The sequence below is a fragment of the Rutidosis leptorrhynchoides genome, chromosome 4, assembly GCF_046630445.1.
Source record: "Rutidosis leptorrhynchoides isolate AG116_Rl617_1_P2 chromosome 4, CSIRO_AGI_Rlap_v1, whole genome shotgun sequence".
Lineage (NCBI taxonomy): Eukaryota > Viridiplantae > Streptophyta > Magnoliopsida > Asterales > Asteraceae > Rutidosis > Rutidosis leptorrhynchoides.
Genome location: NC_092336.1, coordinates 244,555,330 through 244,566,143, shown reverse-complemented (window position 1 = coordinate 244,566,143; position 10,814 = coordinate 244,555,330). Strand labels below are relative to the sequence as shown.

The 10,814-nt window shown below is 31.4% G+C and overlaps 1 protein-coding gene across 1 annotated transcript; it reads right to left on the bottom strand.

Moving 5' to 3' along the window:
* Nucleotides 1-427: 427 nt before the first annotated feature.
* LOC139843428 (aspartate--tRNA ligase 2, cytoplasmic-like) lies at nucleotides 428-4,837 on the bottom strand. The gene is made up of 10 exons (XM_071833507.1): nucleotides 4,262-4,837; nucleotides 3,773-3,883; nucleotides 3,566-3,682; nucleotides 2,295-2,585; nucleotides 2,077-2,187; nucleotides 1,932-1,985; nucleotides 1,536-1,615; nucleotides 1,307-1,422; nucleotides 1,034-1,148; nucleotides 428-752 (listed from the first exon to the last, which is right to left on the bottom strand). Exons 1-10 carry the CDS (start codon nucleotides 4,748-4,750, stop codon nucleotides 626-628), a joined length of 1,611 nt encoding a protein of 536 aa, XP_071689608.1. The 5' UTR covers nucleotides 4,751-4,837; the 3' UTR covers nucleotides 428-625.
* Between the last annotated feature and the right edge of the window lie 5,977 nt (nucleotides 4,838-10,814).

The following is a 10,814-nucleotide window of genomic DNA, read 5'->3' as shown; positions in this document are numbered from 1 at the left end:
AAATAAAATTGGACCGACGTAATTTTATCTAAATGTTGGTAGTATTAACCAACTTTCTTAACCTGTGAAATAGTTGTTCTAGACACTAAACAAAAGACCACCATCCTTAATGCATTACAGATAGCCATGCTTGACCCCGAGTCATCCAAACATCATTTCCTTTACTAAATCATGTTCGGTTCTACCGTAAATCGTGTTTGGTCCTAGAACTCATACACCCTATCTAATTTACTAAAATCCAGAATACTAATTCAACAGCCATATATGTGCAGACTGCAGACATAGGAAAAAGACCAATTTACAAGGGTCAAACGAGTTTCTGATAGGAATAAGTCATGATAAGGGCCACAAGCTATAACTTGAATAAGTCAGGCTTTATTCATGGATTTAGACTGGGCAATAAAAACCATATACTACTAAACAAGGTTTTCTTTACCAAAACGTAATTTACATGCACGTTTAACCATGAGAACTTTATTTTAGTTAAAAGGCACATAAGAACTGAAAGAGAGTTTACTGATCAATCAACAAATTGCAACAGTGTGTGTTCAAAAGATATTATGTTTGTTGCTCAAAATACCAAAAAGGCAAATACCAAATGTTGCAAAATACTACCAACGAACTTCTACGGTTCTAGCCTTCGTGGGTCACGAGGGAAGAGTGAAGTCTTGCGGATGTTGTCGAGGGCACAGAAGAGCATCACAACACGCTCCAATCCAACTCCAAACCCGCCATGTGGTGGTGCACCATACCTTAAAAAAACAAAACATTAATGTCATGTTAGTTGCAATAAATACAAGTAAAACATACAAGGTAGCATCCTAAACAGTGTTAACTAGTGTAGGGAATTGTATTTTTGTAATTTATAATCATAATTATAATTATTGTACAAACATTAATTACTTATCTGACAAAATACGAGCAAAGATGCATATCTGCAAGTTAGCATATTAAACCCGACCCACCTAAACGTGTAAAGAAATTGACTAGTCAAAACACCAAACCAGCCTAACCACCTCTGAAGAAGACATACCTGAAAGAGTCGATATATGTTGATATTGTTTTGACATCAATTCCACATTCTTGAGCACGCGACTCCAAAAGTTCAGGTATGTGGACACGCTGGGCTCCTGAAATAATCTCCTCTCCTGAACACAATGCAACGGGTAGAGCTTAAGATCCATACATTACATTACATTACATTACATTACATTACATTACATTACATTACATTACATTACATTACATTACATAGTATATGTTCAAACATAAACTTTAAACCAGATATCTTAGCAAAGCAGTTCACCTCGAATGAACACATCAAATGAGTTGCTATAAGCCGCGTTGTCAGCACAAGGCATGGTATAGAAAGGTCGAACTGCCAGAGGGTAGCGATGTAATATATAGAACTCCGTTCCATACCTAGCATCAAATGTAATAACAAAAAAGGGGTAACATTTAATAATTAATGATTTAATAATAAACATAATAATAAATAATAGAATGGATAGTCAAAGTTGGAGAGAGTGACTTACTTTTCTGCAACAAGCTTTCCTAATGTTCTTTCTGTTTCCGTGTTAAGATCTCCAAGTGGGTCTACCTCGACGCCAGCATCCTGTAAGGTCATGTTTAAAAATGTAACACCATGCATACACACATCAGTTTCAGGAACAAGTCAAGTAAAAAAATTGGGTTGGCCCAAATACTTACGGTCAAACTCTTGTATAAAAAACTAGTATAGAATAAGAAAACTTAACCTTAAGCACCTCCCATCGAGTACTTATTTACCACAAAATATTGAATAACATTTGATTTTACGCTTCGATCCATTTGACATAAAAACACAACCCAAGTTGACCATTCTTTAATATAAGGATCACAACTGACATATCACTTGGCAGATTAGTGAAAGATGTTATCATTTTACTAACCTTGAGCATTTGAATTCCTTCTTCAAATGTAAGTCGCAACGTCTTCCGCAAGTACTGCATTATTAATTAATACTCTCAGATTAAAACATGAACAGGGGTAATGAAAAACATTACTTCACACATGTTATAACAAAGTTTTAATTACCTTCAAAGGCTTGAAGGGATACTGCCCGCCAATAGCTTCTAGTTGTTTCTGGCATTTTTCATTCAATTTGTCAAACATTTCAACAAAAAGGCGGTCCACTATATCCATCACCTATATGAATCCACACATCAGAGTTATTAAAATACTGATATTTGCATATGTATGTGTATCAGAATTATTAAAATTTAGAGATTTGTATACGTATAAGTTGTCCTCACCTCGGAATAATGCTCCTTAATCTCCATTTCCACATCAAGACCTGTGAATTCACACAAATGCCTGTGTGTGTATGAATCTTCAGCTCTAAAGACGGGACCCACCACAAAAACACCTCCAAAATCACCACAGATTGCCATCTGCTTGTGAAGCTGGGGCGATTGAGCAAGGCACGCAGGTTGTTTCTTGTATTCCAGTTTAAATACAGCTGCACCACCTTCACTGGTGCCTGCTGTTAATTTCGGAGTAATGATTTCAAAAAAATCTTCATTCAGCAGAAACTGCCTAAATAACTGCAGAAAGTTGCATAAAGATTTGGTGAGTTATAGAATGATATAGCGGTTACTTTAATTACATAAACACATAAAGATAGTGATTATAATTATAGTATCATTACAACGATTTCATCGACCTACATTGCCCATGAAACTGATTATTCAAGGTTCAATCAGTTATATCCAGTTTTCCGAAACTTTCATTAATCGTATAAAAAAACATTCATATATAACTTGGAAATATTTTAAAACTTATCAGTATACTTTGCAGAAAGGTCCAATCTAATAACTTTACTATCAGTTTTTAACGTCCCAAACCCAGTCACGTTAGAGTTCTTTTGAAAGGGCTATAATAATAAAGTATTAATGTGACAACTAATAACGAAAACAATGGTTAAGACCGATTTAGTAACCAGAGTCAACCATTTTGTAAAGCATGTTGCGATTTTATGAAATTTGAGCTTCCTATAGATAAGTATAATACGACAGAAAAAACATCAATCAGAAAGTAAATATCTGAACTCACCTTTATAATTATTTTAGTCGAGTTTTAACATATACAAAACATTTATCTAATATTTTACTCTAACAAAAGCACTTACCTTACAATCAGAAATATACTTTATTCAGACATATACTTTATTCTTCCAGAGGCAAAAAATAAATAAATAGAAGCATATAGAATGCAAATGAAAGCCCACAAATTACGGTGACAGATCAATGTATCTCCGTATGGTTAACTGTTTCAAGCTATATTGACCAAGTCAACAGTAGATACTCTCGGTAGTCAATGGAACTCAAAGTCGCAGACTCAAGTGACGGCAAGATTCCATGTTATCAAGAGCAACCAATTAGGAAAAAATGAAGTACGCCCAATTGATTTTATTTAATTTAGCATTTAATCGTCATTTATACATATATTCAAGTCATATTAACACTTGCACACACCACATAAATAAAATAACACACAAGTACATAATGAAATCAGAATGTCATACGTTTAAAACGTGACTCTCGAGGCGAAAAATCGCTTGATTTGCATGTGTTCGCATGTCCAAAATCCTGTAGTTCAATCGGGTATCCTGATTAACACGAACAAGTTGCTCTCCAGTTTCCTGCAGAGATTGATTTACCGTCTCAATACACAAAATACACAACAGTATTGGTAAAATCCACTAAGTAATAAACAAGTGATATTTATATACCTCCAAATGTCTCCTAATTTCAGCATCACTTCTAGCAGCATCCTCAACATTGATAGGAAGCACATTGGCAGCCCGGTTTACACAATAGATCTTCCTCACTTGTACTTCAACCTACACACATTAAGAAAAAAATCAGTAATGATTTTCCGATATCACAAGTTAGTTTTCAGGAAAACACCTACATACACATATATTTATATGCTTGGACCATTCATTCTTAAATGCAAATGTGAAATTTAGATGCAATGCATCTTATTTATTTTTTTATTAACGTGACTTATTTTACGAACAGACTAATCCCAGGACAACTACCCGCTTTGTGAGCAGCCCGGAGTCATTCCACGCGAATATCCGTGGCCACGAGCGCAATGCATCTTATTATGGAAGGATGGACCCTCAACTATTACACCACCAGCCCCGTGGTTCAATGCATCTTATTAAAAGCTATAGGCATAAGTTATGTTAAACATAAGCATAAGTGAAATTCACCTGTTGTGAAGCACCTTTAATCGCTTCAGGCGGAACAGTAACAATCCCTTCGATATCCACAATCGATTCCTTACTAATTCCGGCGGCAAATTTCACCATCTGAGTACTAACGGCGTCAGGTGCAACTGTTAACACACATTGAACTGTATAACCCTTCTCTCTTACAGTCAAAAACGCCATCTTCTTACCAACGGCACGAATCGCCTGAGCTCTTCCACGTACTAACACCGATTGATCTTTTTGTTCGACGGTTAGTGAGCTTACGGTGGTCCACACACGACCGGAGATTGATTTTGACTGCAGTTCATTGATCGGAATGTCACCGTAGTTCGAGGCGAGAGGATCAGGACCTTCGATTGAAACACCGGCGACGCCGGATGTGGCGGCGGCGGCTGCTTCTTGACGGCGGCGAAGCTTTTCTGCTTTGGCTGCTTCCTTTTTGGCAGCCTTTTTACTGATTTCTTGTGATGATTGCTGTTCTTGTTCCATTGAAAGTGTGGTATGTGATTTGTGTATTGTGTATTGGTGAAGGCTGAAAACAGTTTTTAGGGTTTGCAGAAATCCTTTATTGGGTGAACAATATAAACTAGCAGCCACTAAATAGATTAATTATTAAATATTAAATATTAATATTAATATTAATATTAATAATTATTAATTAATATTAAATATTAATATTAATATTAATTAATATTAATATTAATATTAATATTAATATTAATTTAATTTAATTTAATATATATAGTATATATAGTATAGATTAAGATTAAAATGTAAATATAAATATGTATAAATGAATATTTTAGATACACCCAAAACCCTTAAACTTAATTCACAAGTAAACCCATTTCCGAGTTTATTTATTTAGTAAATAAAATGAGATTTTTTTAATTTGAATGAAAGGAGATGAAATATAATAAAGAGAATAACATATATCCCCTTTTTAAGTCCCAAAATTACATATAATAAAATGACATCTTTTCAATTTAAAATAAAAAATTATAAATAAAATTATATTTGAAAATGTTAATGACAACTTTTAAGTTATTATTAAGAGATCAGGACATCAAAAAATGTTTATAGTATTATAAGAATCAGCCAACTCTTAAAAAATAACTAATCAATCTATAGTTTCTATTATATTGCTAAAATGATGATGTCATTATTAGGTTAATTCCTTTGTTAAGAAAAAATCAAAAAGAAAAAGAAAAAAATCTAAGCATGGTGGGTGATGTCATTAATCTAAATATTTTTAAATTAAAATTAAATCTTACTAATTAATTATTATTATTAAATCTTATTAATAATTATTTTAATTATTAAAATTAAATAATTTTAAATAATTTTAATTAATTATTTTGAATTGAGTACGAGAAGGAATAAAAGCTAGGTAGAAGGAAACTAATTTTACATTTATATTTTAATTTACACTTTTAAAATAAAATGACAACCAATATTATCTCTTATGATTGGATGTGAATTGTTTAATATGCATTTTAGGTATTTGATGAAATGTTCAGCTAATGAGTTTCTTAGTCGGACTATGTGGTTCTACGGATCATTAAACTAAATAATCTTTAGCATTTACGTTCACTTAATACCTAAAACATATCATTAAACTGTTTCTTTTAAACAAACCCGTGGTTCCACGGGTCATTTCACTAGTGTATCATTATTTTTTACTTCAATTTAATTATTAGCATAAGAGTTGTCATTGACATTTTTCTAAAATTATTTATTCACTTATTTTCTTTTCTTTCCTACCATAACTCAAAAGCATGTCTAAAATAAAATTATGGAACCGAGCCTATAGATCACAATCACAAATAATCCTTAAAACCTAAATATACTTTTAATAAACTTGGCGACTTACATAAACCTTAAATATAATGTAAAAGTATTTGTCATGTTGTTTGAATATGATTTAAAAATAACTTACATGTTTACTTAAAATATAAGTTTCTCTTTTTAAGGGTGTGTTTGGAGTGCATCTAGTCAATGAAAACACTAGCTCGAACTTTAGTTGGTTGTTTGAGTTTATATTGTGATTTCGAACGTTCTGTTATAGCTTAAACTAGCATTATATCTGGTCGCGCGTTGCGGCGACAGATTCTGTTTGTTTTTTGTTATGGTTCTAATAAAGGTATGTATCGTACGTTGCATATATTGTATATACAAGTTTTCTAATTACGTGACGTTCTACTTTATTTATCCGATTGTCTATTACATAAAATGGCTAAATTTGCTAACACAATAGAGCATCAACAATGAAATGTATTACCGTTACGAAGACCACAAATGAATAACGGATTTAAACATGAATGAAAATTGAAAATTCTAGATAAAAACATATAAATTACCTGCAATATGATCTGAATAGAAGAAAACCCGTGCGTGTTGCAGCGCAATTGGGTGTTTGAAATTAATTATTCAATTTAGGGCATGTTTACTTATTATTTCATTAAGTCAGTTATGGATAAAGATGGCAGAATGGATATAGAATGACTATATGCAGTAATCAATAAATGAATCAATCATGTTTACTTATTGTGCTGAATAAATTGACTGAATAGCATAATTACTATCTTACCCCTAAACAAAATAGTAACTACATAGATATTTTTATACTTAATAACATTACACTTGGCATCTTTTAATTACCATAGTCCATACGTGTCACTCATCTAAAAAATTAAAGGAGATCACCAACATATAACCAATGAAATAATTTTTTACATTAGATATATATCTCCATTTATCTACAGATCCATGTGATAAGAAAAAAAAAAAGAATTAACACAAATTCACTTTTCCCACCACCAAATACTCCAGCAAGCTTCGACATATTGTATCTTGAATCAAACAAGAGTATTAGTAGATCTGAGATTATTATATCATTATTTATCAATTATATCAATTATTAATGGATAGAAATCTAGAAGCAAGACGAGTAGCAGCTATTAATAATCATAATCATCATATGGCCGCTCCACGGTCTCCACCAAACGGTAAACTGTTGTTTGTTTTATTTTGGGTAAAAAGCCCTTTACCCCCAAAAAAAAAATATGAGAGTTGTATTTTTGTCAATCCAATTTCAAAAGCAGATTTCACCTCATATTAAAAGGTTGAATCGACCCAATTTCAAAAATACTTTAGCAGCCGTTACTTTACGAATAATAAAAACAGTAGTGGGTGTAGAGACGATGTCGGGGATGATGAAGTGTTGATGTCAGCGATGGTGAAGAACACCGATAGCGGTGGTGCAGGGACGATAGCCATGAAATATTATGAGGGTATGAAATTTTAGTTGGTGAGTTATGAGGGTATTTTTGGAAAATAATTATAAAAAGAGATCGATATGTAGAGGACACAAGTTTTATGGCTGACCAATAATCTCCATATGGATATGTCGTTGAGCCAAAAAGTCATTAGTAAACATATGGTGTAGATGACCGAATAAGATTTTCAGGACAAACAGCCCCATTAAGGCATTAGTAAACAGACCCTTAGTCATCAAGTTTAACATTAGAAAATTTATTAGTCATTTCAGCAATATAAGAGTATTTCAGGAGGTAGTCATGTATATTTAATACTATGATAATTATATTTGTATGTTCATAAATAACGTAGAGACCTAAGATGTAACTGTAATTCACTTTCATTTTTATTATTCAAAAACAAAGCTCCGTTGGTAGTGCGTGTGTAACGTCCTCCCAATAGGGTCTGGAAGGAACGTCACTAATATCAAAACATACCAACATATTATAATAAACGAGAACAATACTAAATGATGAATTTAACTTTAATGAGTACGCAGCGGAAAATGAAATGTCGTTACAATGATAGGAATAACAATATCGTAAATGTTCACATGCAGAAGTAATAAATGCGATATCTCTTGATCCTATGTCCAAGTAACATCACATAAGCAGTAAGTATAAGAGCTTGAATCAAACAGCACCTGAGACAAAACATGCTAAAGTGTCAACCAAAAAGGTTGAGTGAAGTTCATAGGTTTAACAAAAAGTTTGTCGTTGTTTTAGACCACAAGATTTAGGTTGTAAAGTTGATCTCCCACAGGATCAAAAAGTTATGCCAATGCGTGATATTTAGACTAAACGTTCAAGTTTGCCCCATGACAAGTTGTGTCTGTCCTTGTCGGTTTAATTTCATTATTAAGTAATACAATGACTTGGTCAAATGTATCGGGGACGTTACTCCCGATAGGCCTACCCCCAATAATTAAGCATGCCGCAACAATTAAAAATATCACTGTAGGGACTTAGTCGGACATAGCCGGGTATAGCATAGTTTAATAGTTTGGTACTTGTGTCTAAAGTGTAAAAAGTAAAAATAGCATGTGTCTCACCCCAAGTAAAAGTAAGTAAGTTTGCTAGCAATTAAAGAGGGGCTATGAATTCACCTTAGTAAGTAGAGAGAGTGTTATTCCTCGGAATAAAGAGTTGAACGAGTGAGCAGGAAAGTCAACCTATTGACATTTAAGAGTAGTTAAGTGTTTTGCCCATGTTTAAGTTTAAGTATGTGTTTAAGTATAGTTTGTTTTACTAAGTTTCTATTCCTAGTAAGTTACTATTTTTATAAAGTTTCCATTTTTAGAAAGTTTCTTATTTTACTAAGTTTCTATGACTAGAGAGTTTCTACTTTTATCAGTATTTTCCATTTTAGGATACTTGTCGTATTAGATAAGCTTCCAATCACCCCTTTCCCTTCGAATGGCTAATTTAGATCTAGGGGCTTGAGCCATAGGATCCTTTAAATCGGAAATCCAAACCCTCTGCCTAGAATCTCATAGAAACCATTCGTCAAGAAAGTTCGAAGATCTATACATCTCTAATACATATCCCAAAATATTTTTATGTTACAATATAAGTAGTAGGTTATAGGTGCTAGTAATAGTAATAGTGTATACATGTTATTTATTTTATTTTTAATTGCATATAATTTATAACATTATTTACATATTTCGGTAAAAATAATAACCGAAGTAAAAAGTAAAAAGTAAAAAGTAAAAAGTGAAAAGTAAAAAAATAAAAAGTAAGAAAAGAATACTTACTAGTAGTAATTCTTCAAAGAGAGAATGAGAGAAATTTTGGTGTAAGTTTGAATGAGAAATGAGGGGTATTTATACTTAAAAAAAATTAGGTAAAAAGAATAAAATAATTAAAAGAAAAAGAAATATTTAATTCTTAATGGGATTTTAAAATTAAAAAGTATTAAATGTTAGGTCATGGGATAATGCACAAAATAAAATAATAAAAGTAGTTTTTCCATTAAAATTTTTAATTAAAAGTAATTTATTTATTTATTTATTTATTTATTTATTTTAAGGATTTTTTTTATGTAAATAAACAAATTTATTTAATGTTTTTCCAAGAATATTTGTCAATAATATTTTATTTTTATTTTTTTATTTTTGTTTTATTTAATTAATAAATACAAATTTTACATAAAAATAATAAATAATTCGGTATTTTGTATTTTTAATAATAATTATGATTTTAATTATTAAACTATAGTTTTAGTAAGTTTGTAAATATTATTACATTTATATATAATTGGATTTATTATATAGTTAAATATATAATACATTAACTAAATAATAAAAGTGATACAAAGTTTATATACTTAGTTAAATTATGTCAAATTATATAAATTAATAATATATTATTTATTTAAGCGTACATTGTTGACTAAAAATTACTATTCGGTCAATATTTAATTGTATATAACAACCCTTAATACATATAGTCAGACATATAACCCTAGGGTTAATTCAGTAATTTAGAAGTCGAAAAGTGAGGGTTGTTACAGTACCTCCCCGTTAATAAAAACTTCGTCCCGAAGTTTTAGGTAGACTTCTCGGATGCATCAGTGGTTGAGAAGAGATGGAGATATTTCTGTTTCATTTGGTCTTCACGTTCCCAGGTATGTTCGGGGCCTTGCGTGTTTTCCAAAGGATAGAATATTGTTTTGTTTCAAGCGTTTAAGTCATACAAACCATAATCTCTATAGGTTCTTCTACGAAGTGCATTTTATCATTAATGCAGAGATCATTCAAAATGATGATGTTATGCAAGTCATTTTAGTAAATTGGATACATGAAATGTGTTATGAATAATATTGAGCTCATTTAAAACCTTGAGCGTTTATGCTGCAATATTAGGCAGACAAAACAGAGAGGAGTTCATGAAAATCATAGTCATGAAATTTGATAGAGATCGTCATTCTTTATAACAAGAATGATGAATTAGAGTTTTATCGACATTAAATAATATGGATAAAGTAATTCGATTATAGAAAGAGTATAAACGAAGCTATCGTAAAAGAGTAAATGAGAAAATTAAATGTTTGCCTTAACTTTTGACGTAGTTACGATTGATTTTCGGATTTCAAGGAATTAAAGAAATCTTCGAAATCTTTATAAGATTTGATTTTCCGGTAATTACAGAAATTAGGATTTTCTTTAATTAAAGGCGGTGAATTGCCTCGATTGCTGTGTCTGGAATTTTTGCTATAAATTAGCTTCTTCCGT

Bases quoted from the DNA above. Each gene is read 5' to 3' on its own strand.
- LOC139843428 (XM_071833507.1), bottom strand. From the start codon at position 4,750: ATGGAACAAGAACAGCAATCATCACAAGAAATCAGTAAAAAGGCTGCC. The intron at 1,986-2,076 runs GTAATTAAAACT...TTAATAATGCAG, and splicing joins ATCCCTTCAAGCCTTTGAAG to TACTTGCGGAAGACGTTGCG. The intron at 753-1,033 runs GTATGTCTTCTT...TGTTTTTTTAAG, and splicing joins ACATATATCGACTCTTTCAG to GTATGGTGCACCACCACATG.